This window comes from Rhyacophila brunnea, unplaced genomic scaffold, assembly GCF_057557595.1.
Source record: "Rhyacophila brunnea isolate RB1 unplaced genomic scaffold, BYU_Rbru_1.0 scaffold_6, whole genome shotgun sequence".
Taxonomy (NCBI): Eukaryota; Metazoa; Arthropoda; class Insecta; order Trichoptera; family Rhyacophilidae; genus Rhyacophila; species Rhyacophila brunnea.
In genome coordinates, this window is record NW_028233276.1 from 18,082,751 (window position 1) to 18,098,223 (window position 15,473).

General features: G+C 32.8%; 1 protein-coding gene across 1 annotated transcript in view; it reads left to right on the forward strand.

The window, feature by feature from the left end:
* Chd64 (transgelin calponin-3) overlaps positions 1–10,722 on the forward strand; it is an 81,753-nt gene extending 71,031 nt beyond the window's left edge. Inside the window, exons 2-4 of the mRNA XM_085956472.1 lie at positions 3,033–3,169; positions 6,861–7,065; positions 9,879–10,722. Of these exons, the coding sequence (XP_085812598.1) occupies positions 3,033–3,169; positions 6,861–7,065; positions 9,879–10,049 (513 nt within the window). The 3' untranslated portion in view covers positions 10,050–10,722. The remainder of the gene's footprint in view (positions 1–3,032; positions 3,170–6,860; positions 7,066–9,878) is intronic.
* Positions 10,723–15,473: the final 4,751 nt, after the last annotated feature.

Genomic DNA, 15,473 nt, shown 5'->3' on the forward strand with positions numbered 1-15,473 from the left:
AGAATCCAATGAGTGTGATAAATATGAATTGGTTTTTCCATTTAGTGTAAGTATACTAAAAACTATGTATTGTTATCACCTATCGGAATGATAAGTCATTCCTCAGGTATTGAGATTACTGAAAACTGATTAGTAACCAATGTTTTGTGATAAGACAGATAAGCTGTAGGTATGTATAGAAAAAAATTGTCAAACTAATAAAATTAGTCATACTTTATAATAGGTACCATAAAATATAATTTTATTGAGCTATGTTGGTAGCTTAGTCCACAGCTAAAATAAATTCCAATAGCTTAATTTGTATTTTTTCTTCCGAGATTTAGTGTGTAATGTCAACTCATGTTAGGTCGCTACTTTAGGAGATTTTCTCATGGTACAGAATTTATGTAATTGTGGGACCTTTTCAAACATTCATTTTCATTAAAAAAATGTTTACTAAACAGTTCGGAATGTGACAAGTTTTATCAGTGTATCTTGTAAAACACATAACTCCCTTTTTGGTCAAAGATTTTTTTATTGAATATCGTCACCGTTTTAGCAAAACCATCTATGTGTCACTTTTATCAAAAATGACTTTTAAATACCAAGTCATTCCTTATTTTTTTCTCTATAGGCCAGTAAAATGATCTATGTGTAGGGTAAACTCGCTCCGAAGTTATTTCAAAAAATAAAAAACAGATATGTGTAAGGTTCAAAAACCACGGTTCACAAAAACAACTATGTGTATATTATAGTAACATATATATGGTATTTTGATATCGAGAGTGTAATGTTTTTTTACAGTTTGGCTACACATACTTTGTTTCTATGTTATATGCTATGCATTATGGTCTTGCACGACGGTTTGAAAGATGCTTTCTCAAAAAGAGAGACCGGAAATATTCAATAATTTCTGGAAGATGCCTACATGGTCAATAGGGTATAGGCGAGAATTAATTTAAAAGTTGGATAAACAACTACAAACGTCTCAATGACAGTGACCAATTGAAAGCAACAATGACAGGTAATAAGAATCTGACTGAAGATAAATAATTGGTAGTGCAACCAAAAATCAAAACAGAGAGATTTGTGGAAAAATGTTACATTATGGTTGGATCTAATTCCAAAGTTCCCAGCCATTATTGCAGAGAAAATACCTCCAGGGTGTATGTGGAATCGTGTTTCCGATCCAAAATACAAATGCATGATGAATATAAAAAATGGTCTCTGGAAAATGGTCATAAAGCAGCAGAATATACTCCAGTATATTTACCACCAAAAAATCAGTATCGACCACCCAGGTAAAGATCAGTGTGCCATCACTGCCATCTGCTGTAGTTATAAAATGAAGAATGTTTCAGAAATGAAATACAATAGCCACATTATTAAAAAAAAAAAAAGATGCTTGAAGACCAAAAATGAAATGAAGGAGAGTACCAGGAGTATTACTGGACGGTTAGTAATCACAATGGATCTCCAAAGTGTGCTGCTATGTCCAAAACACAGGCACAAATGTATTATAAACAAAAGCTGCAACTACACAATTTCACCATATACATTCTTCATAATGTATCTTCTAATGAATTTGTCTCATCTCATCGAAAGCAGGACAATACAATGAAATAATTCTAATATCGGATGGGTGTGGATATCAAAACCGAAATAAATTATTCGCTACTGCTCTAAGTTATATCTTTAGAGAGAAAAAACATCGAGATTCAACAGCTTTTTCTGGAAAAAGGCCACACCATGATAGAGGCCGATAGTGCACATGCCACCTAAGAAAAGTATTTTAAGCCTTCAATATATTCACCATCTGATTATATAGCACGTATGCGGCTAGCAAGACCAAAACAACCTTATAAAATTAATGTCATTGATTTAAAATTTTTAAGAATTATGGATAAGATTAAATCTGGATTAAGTTCAATCAGACCAGGAAAACGAATCGGAGATCCTGTTGTATATGATATTAAAATGTTACAGTATCTACCAGATGGAACAATCTTTTATAAACTCAACTTTATCAGTGCAACCGTTTGACTGCCTTTGTAATATATATAATGAATCATTGCCAATATCGCAGTCGAAATACATACTTCTTCAGGAATTAAAAAGTGTAATAGAGAAAGATCACCACTATTTCTACGATAACCTAACATTTAAACCTGCTAATAGAAAGTAAACGAACTTATAAATATAATATCATCTCACTATTGCATTAATAATTAATAAAATGATATTGCAATTTATCACTAACGCACTATGTATATTTCAACTATTATTTATGTAACAGTTTTTCATGAATTTATTATTATTCACATTTTGATGAATAAATTAAGCTATGTGTATTTACAAAACGGTCAAAACAACTTATGTGACATCACAAACTGTATTTTTATTATTTTTGTATTAAAAATAAAAGATTTTTGTAAACAAAATAATAATCTTAGACCATTTTCTGATTATAATAAAGCATTCTTCATAATTTTAATGTTTACATGTAACATTATTTTTTTATTCAGTTTTATCCTTCTCCTGCACAATTTGAGAAAGTGCACATAGATGGTTTTGCTAAAACGGTGACGATATGCTGATATTATAGAATTCTTCTTCTTCTTTCTAATGATATATTATGATACATGATTGATTGTATGATGTGTATGCTCCCATACTAAGCGTACAGCTCGTTATACGTTACTCCGACTGTGTGTCGCTGATGAGTCCGAAGCTACTGCTCAAATAAGCCCAGTACTCTTTCCATGTTTTTGGTTGTGCACCATATTTCCGAGTCATACATGACAACTGGTCTTATTTCTTTTTCGTACAAGAATCGCTGCAATTTTGTATAGAGTTTGTTCGTTGTTTTAATTTTTTGAATTTCAAACTATCTGAAACGAATATTTACTGATGTTATTGCAAAAAAGTATACTTAAGTATTGTTGTATCTTTCCACTGTCTGGATGGAATATGGTGTAAAGTTTTCTTTTGGTTGTTTGTGGTCTGGGAGGTAAAATACCTTTTTAACAGTTATATTTTCTCTTTGGTTTCAGATCAACAGCAAATACAGCGAAGAATTGGCACAGGAATGTCTAGAATGGATAAAAGCCATCACAGGAGAACCTGAAAACATCTCCGGAGAGATGGATAACTTCTATGACGTTCTCAAGGACGGAACTCTTCTCTGCCGGTACGGAAACTATGACATACTTACGTAACCAAACTTACAATATCAAGGTTGCTAAGCCAAAAAGATCGTAAGGGATGTAGAGAAAATGCGCCATTTAGGGGGTTAGATTATTTAGAATTTCATTTTCAGTGTCCCAAAAGTGCGTTATGGCTTATTTCCTGATAAAGTTAGAACTATTTTTTGGTAGGGTCGTTTGTGAATCACGAAACCAATACAGTTCTAATTTTTGTATTGTAAAGGTTCAAATTATTATTTACACCCTTTTGGCTTTGCAACGAAAGGCATTTTTATCCCAGTGCTGCCCTGGCAATTAAACATCAGTATATGTCTGAAGCTTGCTAAATGTGAAGTAACACCCACGATGGCCGCGTGGATTAAGCGCCGGTCTATAGTGTCGAGGGTCCCAGGTTCGAATCCTGGGTCTGGCAAGTACACATATTATTTTTCAATTTGTGTATGAGTCAGAGTATGGACCTAATAGGTTGAGCAAGTGGCTGACATCCATTTCTCATAAAAATATAATCTGTTAATATACATCTCCACTCCGTGGAGGCCCATATGATCCTATTGGGATCGGACATGGTCGAAAGAAAGAACTTGCAGCTGATTTAATCATTAACTTTAATAACACAAAATTATCAACCTTAGGTATGTGAGAATCGTTGGTAACTTTATTCAGTTGGTAATACAATACACTCTCAGTAATCCGCCACTCGGTTATCCGACAACAACTATAATTCTCCGTTAGGTATTTGATTGTCAAATTCAGTAGTCCGCCACATGCAAGTATACAACGCAGATGAGATGGGTTTATTTTGGAAACTTCTCCTTCGTAAAACGTATGTTCATCGCAAAGAAAGTAATGTACCACGGAGGAAAGTGCCCAAGGACCGCATCACAATTATGTTGTGCTCCAATGCAACTGGGACACACAAACTGAAGCTTTTGGTCATAGGGAAAGCCAGGAATCCTAAGCCATTCAAGAATATCTGCCTCACTGAACAACTGGTTGTGTCAAGTGATGTACTGTTTAATATTTAGTTAACTCATTTAGTGCTTAACTAAACTTAACTGAAGAAAATTCGGAAATGTGCATGAAATTAAAAACTTCAAACTGTGAACCAAATATTGAGGTATTAGCTTCCAAAATTGAGCCTCAAGGGAGTCACTAATGTTTAAATAACATTGTAATTTTTATGATGTTTTTATGTAGCGTATCTTACAATAGATTTAATAGTTTTATTTCAGTGGCACGCCGAATGTCCAGTACTTTGAATTACCTGTTTTGTGGCACGCCAATGCATTTGGGGTGCCGACCGCTGCTATAGACAATTAGACAATAATTTGTATGGCTGTAAAGCCCTTTTTCACATTAGGCCAAGCATCGTGAATGTTGGCACCCTTTGATACATCTAGAATCGCCGACACTGTATTGAAGTACGGCATACATTTGTCAGCCATACATATCCCACACAACACGTATGTCGCTCTCCATACATTTGCCTTGGTTGGAAAATGGCGAAGGGGAGCATAAAAGTAAATAATATTATGTAGCTATGCATCTAGTAATATTCTAACAGTTGCGGTAATACTGCTGCGATTGCCAATGCTTTATAGTTGGCCACTGTGTTAATGGCCTATTAATTCCACTTGCAAATATAATAAACAAACAAAGGACTACGTAGGTAACCCATTTGACCTTTAAATGAGCACAAATTATAATAGATAGCATTTGAAGAAAGTTGGTTCTTAAATGACATTTTTTTGTGCTGCTGTACTCCTGACATCTATAGTGATTGCCTTGAATTGTCCAATCTGTCAATCATAATGACATTAAATTTGCAGTCAAGTTTATTTGAGAAAGCTTATTGAATGTGCCACAGTAAATAATTGTAATGCATCAAGTAAATGATTTTATGGTTCTTATCTCTTGTTGAAATTTACTTTAGAAATTCCTCAACTATCTACTAGCTAAATATTTTTAATTCCATGTAATTGTTGATATTGTGATTGAAGCAATGGCGAGGGGTGGAGGTAGGCTGGATTCGACATAAATAGTGCACACTAAACTTTGTCTGTCATACTTGTTTGCATAGACTAATATGCTTGTTTGTTTTCATTGAACTAAGAATACAATTTGCAGATGGTGCTGGTTAGATTTTAAAATTCAATTAAACCAAACCATAATAGTTTAGGTATGCTATGGGTGATCAGATAAAAATAGTGCACACTTTTTCAGTCATACTTATTTGTTTTCATTGAATTAATAATACATATTATTATTACACGTCATGGTGTTGGTTATTTTTTTTATAATCTATTAAGCCCTGCCTTTCATAAACCATAATAAAAAAATAAATATTCTTCTATCTATACAATATCTCAAATTATGTATGGTTTAATCTGGTGTAATTTTAGATATTTTATAGATAAATAAATATTTTTTGACTATTATCTACTATAGCTTAGATTAAGCAGGGTTTAATTGAATTTTAAAAACTAATAAACATTATCTACACATTGTAGTTTTAGTTCAATGTAAACATATGTTTAACTGCAAAGTTTAGTGTGCACAATTATGTCGAATCTTTACAGCCTACTCCCACCCTTCGCCACCGCATTTGTTACAGAATATACAGAATATAGTATTCTGTAACAAACACAAATACATAATATCGTCTCTGTTCTGGCAGAACACACTAACTGGAGAATACTAGTTTTGAGTAATTTGACTTTGAAGTTGTTAAAATGTTTGAAATGGTCTATCATGTGAGTTTATTAAGTAATCGTAAAAAGGATGACTTTAAAATAATGTTTATTTATTAAGAAGGTTTCGAGACGGTAAAGTTTGAAATAAGGAACATTTTGGTACAACTAACTCAATATGTCATTTTTTCGAATTAGTGTCTTCTGCCAGAACAGTGACGATATTTAATTAATTTCATTTTACCGACTTTATTTGAAGTAATAAATGTATCAATGTAAAATAAATTGTACTGAGCAAGCCCAATCTCACCCAAAGCACGAGTTTGAACTTTGGGTGAAACACAAGTACCAACAGCCTTTTAGATAACCACTTCTTTTTGTTTGTCTGATCTAATAAGATCATATGGGGCTCCACGTGGTGGAGGTTTGTATTAACAGATTTAAGTTTTTACAAGAAATGGATTTCAGCCACTTGCTCAACCTATTAGGTCCATACTCTGACTCATACACAAATTTAAATATAATTGTGAACTTGCCAGACCCAGAATTCGAACCTAGGACTCACAACGCTTAAACCGCGCGGCCATCGTGGGACTATGTTAGATAACCACAGATAACAGTTTTACTCACAGAATACATCTACATCACATTATAATGGAGTTCTACTAGATAAACACCTCTTCAAGCAATACCTTGAGTAGTTTAGACTCTGTATTTGTCCCCTTTAAAATTTAATTATTATCCTGTCAAAGGTTCAAAACAGCTCAACCTAAATACAAATTACTATTTGAATCCGATATCATACATTAAAAAGAAACAATTATTGATGCCATACTCTTCTTCAGGAAATGTAGTGAGATGTATGTTGTTCGGTAATGGTCATTTTCTTATTATTTTCTATGTGTGGCGAGAGAGTAAATAGAATGTGTACAGTGAAGTGACATAATCTTTCAGTTTGTTGACCCTATTTTTTTTTTATTTACAGATTGGTAAACACGATTCAAGCTGGATCAGTCAAAAAAATTAACCAATCAACAATGGCCTTTAAATGCATGGAAAACATTAACGCCTTCTTAGATACTGCCAAAAACCTTGGAGTCCCGCCTCAGGAAACCTTCCAGACAGTGGACTTATGGGAGCGTCAAAATCTCAACTCGGTTGTCATTTGCCTGCAATCTCTTGGCAGAAAGGTATGTTGAAATAATTGTAATAATTAGTTGGAGCACGCCCCGCCATATACCAAAAACACCTTCAGTGCGTGGTAAATATTACATTTATATTATATGCACGGTTTTATTTTGTTTGAGTCTAATTTCATGGTTATATTGTCTACATATCATGGCGTTTGCTTTTTTCCTATTTTAACTCTTGGGCTTGTTAACGCTTTCGCTGCTGAATAGATAATGAGATTTTAATTGCCCCCTTTAAAATGCACGTTAATTACATCGATCGGCCGCCTGGTCATTACGCACCGCGTGCGTCTTCCGCGTCCAAAGTATTAAAGACACCATTCTCAAAAAATAATATCGTAAATAGTGTTGGGTGAATGAAATCGAAGAAAGAGGATGTGTCGCTAAATTTTAAAACCTGCCATAACATTTTTTCATTATTTTTAGAAAATCAATAAAAACTTTTTGAACTAAAAAGGGTTTTTGAATCTTACAGTAGTGTTATAGAGGGAATTGATAGACGCATTGATTTTGTTTCATAAGTGACATTCAATCATAGCAGATTTTGAAAGAGGCGATAAAATTTTCGTGTAGAGATTTTAATAATGAATCCATTGATATACTTACATATCGACCGTGTTTAGGAAAAAGGGCGTAACCCACACATAACAAATTTACATTTAAAAAAACAAACAGGAGGTGCAAAAAACGTTTTTTGAATAATTTTAGTTTAATATTTTTTAAAAATTAGGCACAGACATTGGGTGCATGATGATTGATAATTTGGTGTAATATATTTTCGATCTAATAATAATTAAAGAAGTTATTACAGAAAAGTCATTAAAATTGAGGGTAAATGCTTTTTCCTTAAATTAAAACTTAATTAATCTCAATTAAACCCTGAATTTAGATAATAATTCGGCATTTGCAGCTTACTTCCTTTTTATAGAATGTGTATTTAGTTGTATATATTGTTAATATCTAATAAAAGCACTTTTCAAAAAATCAAGGTTACGCCCTTTTTCCTAAACACAGTCGATATATATATATCTTAATTATTTCAAAAAAGTGTTATAGCGGGTTTTGAAATTTAGTGACCCATCACCTAGTTGTGTTCCCTCGTCTGTCTTAATATCATTTATTGTAGGCATTTTTAAAAATATACAAATCATTGTGTACACAGGTAACCTTAGACTTCGACGCTTTGGTCGTCAGTCGGGTTTCTTACAAAATATTAAAATTATCTCTTTGAAACAACTTTTTGGTCATTTTTATATGCAAAAATCAATTAATAACTCATTTTCAGTCGTAAGTACACAATGTCGAGAGGTCGTATGTCAAGGAATACCTGTATACTCAATCTTTGTAATGTCATTAGCAAATTAATAAAATGTTTTATAATATATTATTAAAACGTGTTGGTCATACTTTTAATCAGTCTATGTGAGGCGTCTATTTCTAAAAACAATTGTGTCCACATTTCAATATGAGACCTCCCCTGCAACAACACTGTATATCGATTTTAACAAAATGTTGGGAAAATGAAAAGAACATTTTGTAGCAAAAAGAAGAAATGCAAATAACATTTTTATTTTATTTTTTAGATTATTTTTAGTGGTTGGTCTACATACAAAAAAGATTATATCCCTGCAATAACACTGTATAATCACCCCAATGGTCAAAACCTTATTCATCATAGAAAAAAAAGACAGAAACTTAAAAATCTATTTAAATAATGTTTTTAATGAATGTACTTATATGGTTGTTCAATACATCATTCAATGCCCAAGGAGAGGTGTGCCATTCATAACTCAGAACTGCCCAAAATCGATATACAGTGTTGTGTTACAGGGGAGGTCTCATATTTTTGTGGTAAATTACATTTTTATGTTTCAGGTGTAATGATTGGTTTTAAAAAAAATGTTTGGATTCTTTTTTTTTCCATTGTTTAGTATTTTAAAAATAGAACAATATACCAATCAATCCTTATTTGCAATAAATATGAGCAAAATAAAATCAGATATATCAGCATTTGTTTTCGTCTCTTTAATTTATCGAATTCTGTTGGTCATGAAGTTTTAAACATTCATTTATGTTTTGCTTTAGTCATTACATTGTGTAAAATTATATACTTAGCGTAAATTCGTATTCATTTTAGATTTTAACTGTATGTAGACTTATTAGTTTTTATGAAAATAGTTGCTTTATTTATGTATTTCGCTACCTACCTTAATGCAGGACTAGCCCAACTATCAAATAATAATTGTTAATTGAACAAAAGAGTGTTTTAAATTACTTTTGTTTGATATCTCTGAGAATAATTTATCTCATTCCATCGATTTTTTTCACTAACTTGTGTCCTGTGACTATGGTTATTAGTACAAATGTGTGTTTATACAAATTTATTATGTGTAGTATATGATATACATCATGAAGCAACATTAATTTTAATCTCAAGCCAAACTGATCAAAATGCTATGCATAGATGAAAATGGAATGACAATCTGTGACAAACACGGCAATGTTACTTGATCAAAATTGTTGCCATTTTTTAATTGACAGTGAAAACTGCACAAGACAAATTGATTAGTTAATATTTTAATGGTTACTCTATTAGTCAGTTTTTAAATTGTAAAATGCGGTCCAAGTATTCCAAAGCATAATTTGTATTCATTATAAAAATGGTAACACGCTCATCGTCTTATTCCATTACCCCATCAATTATTCAAAAATCCATTGTCCACTAGCAATTATTCGAAATGCTTATTAGTTATTCATTCTCTTTTTTTATGTATTATATTAAGTTTACTAAAATATCTGTTTAATTGTTGCAGGCTGGAAACTATGGGAAACCATCCATCGGACCCAAAGAGGCTGACAAGAATGTCCGCAACTTCACCGAGGAACAGAAGCGCGCAGGGGAAGGCGTTATCTCACTCCAGTACGGCTCGAACAAGGGTGCCACCCAAAGCGGGATCAACTTCGGCAACACAAGACACATGTAAATCACGCATCAACTGTCATCGATCATTATTAATGTTAACATAACATCTTGAGAGCTTTTCCGTGTATTATATACTTAATGATAATTTATCGAAACAATTTTCAGTCATTTTATAAATTATAATTATTTTTTTGGGTTTGAGGGGAGATGTCAATTCGACCATTCATCTTTTTTTGTTGACATATTTATCTTATCTATTTATTTATTTTTTTGTTATTTTGGAACAAGATATTATTTTATTGTAAACAGCTCTGTGCCAATTGCATTGAGAAATGCATTCCATGTCAAATGTTTTAGATTTTAAGCTTAAATTTACAATATTTTGTATAGTTTTATTCTGCTGAATTATTTACATTTCAATTACACGTTAGAGAATAAAAAAAATGAAATGAAACAAAGAATAAAACGGATAGTTTGGTGCTAAATTAACTGTGAAATAGATTTTTCTCAGAAGACCAATACATAGTTATTTCCAAAAATAAAAAAAAAATGTAATTGTAGACATTTAAGATTGTTGTGAAAATTTGTTACCTAGTTATTTCTATAGAGAATTATAAATATGTACGATTCCATTGATGCAGTTATAAGTGAACCAATCATTCTTCCGTGAGCCTCCATTACATTCCTCCTCTGCATTCATTCTTACAATAAAGTATTTAATAATTACTTAAAAACTTGTATTATTATTTCAACCCCTTACTGTAAACCTCCCTGAAGAAGCTTATACATTTTTTTTAATAATACAACATGACCACGAGAGCATCAATTATGGTAATGCAATGAACACATCACAGAAACACCCAAGCTTGAAAAATCTCATATACAGTCGAACTTGGTTATTACGAGGAAGATGGGACCGACTGAATTTGCTCGTTATAAGCGTTACTCGTTATATCAAAGAATAGGTAGTTTTAAATGAGCGGTCACATAACACTAAAAGTCGCATTTCAAATGAAAATACACAATTAGAATTTTTCCTCGAAACAAGCACGGTATTCATAAACTACAATAGAAGTTGCTTATTGTAATGAACGCTGGTAGGTACCTACTGACTTCACAAATCTTGGATTTTTTACTTATTTCAATCATATACGCATATACTTTTTCAATATTGTCGGCGAAATCACCAATTAGGTAGGTACTTTGCCATCTCCAATCTTGATGGAGGTCGATTTTTGTTTATATGAAAAGCGGATTTTGGCCACTGTCTCAGTTTCAAAAAAATAACACAAACGACATTATAAGCCAACGCAGTAACTGGCCATCGTAGGATTCTACTTCAATTTGACATTTCACGCAACTCACGTATTGCCTGTTGGGGGAAATTTACCTATGGAAAGATACTCCCTTGTCAATTTTATGTAGGTTGCAGCCAAAAACAATATCAACATTGATAACTTTTTTAAATGAATAATTATGCAAAACTGAGAAATCCATACGTAGGTTATGTAAACAAAGCAACATGCTTCAAACCAAAACACGGACCGCCATTTTGTTTTCAGCACTGCCAATAGAGGAAGAAAATAATGAACTTGTTACAAAAACAACCACACGTTACAATCTTTTGATTTGAATATCGAACCGTTTTCAAAATTCCTAATACGGAATGGATATAATACTAGAAACACTATCACGTCTTGTGAGCTCACGTGCTAGAACCACCAGAACATTCAATAATAAAAACTGACAATCTACAAAAATATAATCAATAACCTGTCATTTGTAGCTTCCTTCCAAACCACTGAAATCAAAGATATTATGTGACTCGAAAATATGTAAATTTTCATGTGTCAGGTTAGTGGTGTGGCCTTATGATACATCCCTGTTATACACGGGCTTCTCCAGGTGTGAGATAATCATTTAGCAATTGAAGACACAAGTGGATGAAGGTGTTATGTTACATTTTATGACAAAGTCTTTTTATTGCGTGGATTCAGGTGTTATGTACCTATCTTTCATATGCATGTATCAAACATCTTAAAATACTCATTGGTCTGGCATTACGGCAAGGGATGAAGGAATGGCATATTACTTTATTTTTTTTAGTTTTAGTTTTATTTTGTTATTTTCTCTAGTGGATGTAGGTGTCATGTACACGTTTTTATAAATAAATTACACATTTGAAGATTTTAATAAACTATTTCTGACGTTAGTAAAATTGTGTGATCCTTACTTACCACTTGAATACATCACTAGTTAAATTATCCTCAACTGAAAAAAATACATCAAAAAAACTTTGACCTCAATTTACTCAAAACTTTGATTTTGTAACATAACTTCTTCATCCACTTGTGTCTTCAATTATAAGCCGAAATGTAACCCTAACCTTTAGAAACGGCTTCATAAAGCACCTAATCTGATTCCTTGCTCAACTACTTAAATGTCTTATTCGTAGGTAAAGGCCTACGCCCGGTGTGTGAAAATCACATCACTACATTTAAAGTGTAAACGATGATGGACGACAGCAATAATTTTAAGACTAAATAAAAAAAAAATGTACTAGTAATAAGAATTTAAATATTATAATTCGGCCGCGCATTGCGCAATGCTGAACTCGTCGCGCGCCGGCGCTGAAGGCCACTTCGTGATTCGCCAAATCAAAAGATCATCCGATCGGATTTGGCCAATCACGGGAGTTCTGTCGTGAGTCGGCATGGGTTCGGAAGAACTTTGAAAGAGAACCCCGTAGCGTGGCAGTTAGCTTCGAACTAGATAAGCTCTGAGCTACTCACTTGACAAATTCAATTACGAAATAGTATCATAAAACGATTGCAACTTTGTAAAAACTCTTATGCAAATAAACGCCAATAATATAACACCAAGGGACATCATTTATACCACTCATTATCCCGAGAAGACTAATTTTAACACCATTCCGGACGCACATAACTGAGCTAGCCGAACTAAAGATGAGGTTTGTCAACTGAGGAAAGCTACGATCCCGTCCTCGTGCTGCTGGAGGTGTTACTAGGTATGGTTTTGATACCTTTTTGCGGATTTTGCTAACATTATTTGTTTTTATATCAAAATTTGCTACGAGATGGAAACATCAGTCTGATAACATTTTAATTACCAAGTAAAGCAACATTGCACACTTTTCGACTGTAGCACGAACTTACCGTGAGCTCACGTGATGTGTTTCTAGAATAAGACTTCTGGTACAAATTGGCTTTTTTCATGTCCCCATACTATATAAACAAACATGCCACATTGGCATCAGCGGCGGCTGGTGTAACATCATACAAGTGCACTGCACTGCTTGCATTGCTATGAAACATTGTTCAACATCGTAAATCATATATTTTCTTCATAGGTTTTTAATATTATCACTCACTTATTGTAATGCAAACCATAAACCGATGTGCCCATGTTGCCAATAGGCAATAATACAGGCACTATGTACCGTATACGTCATCCTCACTGAAATCATTTGCACCCCGGCAATATATTTTGTTTACTTAAAATGAACCCAAAGCTTAAAACAACTTAAACCGTGCTAATCATCTTCGCCATGCGTAAGTTCCAGAATATCGTGCGCCGACTGGGTAAAATGACATCATATTGGTCTGAGTAGAGAGCAATTACAGATTTGAATTATGGTTTGTTATTATATACGCTGCAGCTTACTGTTCACGATCAAATTATGTTCAGTATCATATTTAGCAATCTCGTATGTAAAATGCCTGTAAAACTAAAAACAAAAGAAATCATTATTTTCTAAATTTAAAATCGGTGAGAAATACAATGTCGGAAAGATATTTTGATTTATGTGTACTCCAATTTAAATCAGTGAAGATAAAAATAATTTTGCTACCTACCGCATTTCTGGAAAATTAATATTTCATTATCCTGTGTGTGGACTAAACACGAAATGATTTCGGTTATTTATAATATAGAAAATTATTAATTCATGAATTCTAGTGATAAGCTAATAAATCTTAATACTACTTCACAAAGTGCAGTTTCATAATAATCATTATTCATACAATGTACAAATTGCTAAAGATACCTAATGTACTTATATAGAATAAGATGGCTTCCGTTAAAAGTAAGAGGTATTTATCTACTATAAGATATACAATCGTTTCTTAAAACTAATCCAATAAAGATTTAAGTAACTCGCATCATATTTTATTAAAAATATACAGGTAATTTCCCAAATGTTAATAACGTTTTGTCAAATCAAAAACAACGCCGAATTGATTTCATTTTTCAATAAGGTAAGTTTCCAGCGCACCCTCAAAAGTTACAATCCAAAAAATCACCGGCCGCCACTGATTGGCATAAAGTTTGACCGAGACCTTAGTCAGGAAATGAAACCGTTACAATAATCAAATTCGCCCTGTGTAATTCGTGCATACTTTGTTCCACTATATTTATTGATTAGCATATTTTCTTCGGTGCAGAAAAATCATTTTTAGATATATTATCTTAAGTGATGATCATACATCAACTACTTCTAATATTATATTATTGAGTCTTGTACTTATTTTATAGTCACTTTCATATGTTATTAAGACCATACATAAGTGAAACAGCAAACAATTTTCAACAGTAGGTGAAACGAAATTTCGCACTCGTCGCCAATCGGAGACCGACAGCGAGGTGTGAGCACGTCGATTTATTTTGTGATGGCGTCGGAGGAATATATTCTTAAATCGTGTAAAGATGACTAAAAAACGTTACGCGTGTGCTTGAAAAGAAAACATATCAATGAATATACTATTATTATTACTAATATAACAATACACATAACATTAAATGGACGCATGTTGAATTTTTATGACAAATTATGTTTTGTTCTGCACGCGTCGTTAGCACAATCTAAGCGTCGCGTAGTCACGATCTTTTTAGACAATGCCTCAGCTGAAGTATAACCTTAAGATGAACAACACATATGTGGTCTTTACTTATACTTACTGATGTACACAAAAATCACAAATTCCTATTTCAAAACCTAGTTTTGTAAAAAAAAAGTCTCAAACCAGCTTCCTGTAAATCAAAAAAATGCCAAGGCACACTTGAGAAGTTGCTCTCTGGAGTATAATTTAAAAGTTAACCATATTTTGCGTGTAAACAAACGGATGTTTCTGATCATTCTAGGTCTTGAAGTCTGTTTGGGTGAAACAAAGTCGTCCTGTGGCATTTCAGACTTATCAATTTCAAAGAAATACTATCATTAATGCCAAGAAACGGATCACGATAGATTTTATAAATAAACTTACAAGTGGTACATTGTTTTGAAGATAAACATATACAAAATAAGTTATACATAACTTGCCAAGATTTTACGAAAATAGAATTGCTGTTTTTGTTTCCAGTGCCTTCAAACGCAGCATGATTGTCAGATTCGTTAATCACAAAGGTTAAAAAACGTTTGGTTGATGGAGAATGCTAGAGGATAACAATGAGTCAAGTAAAAATA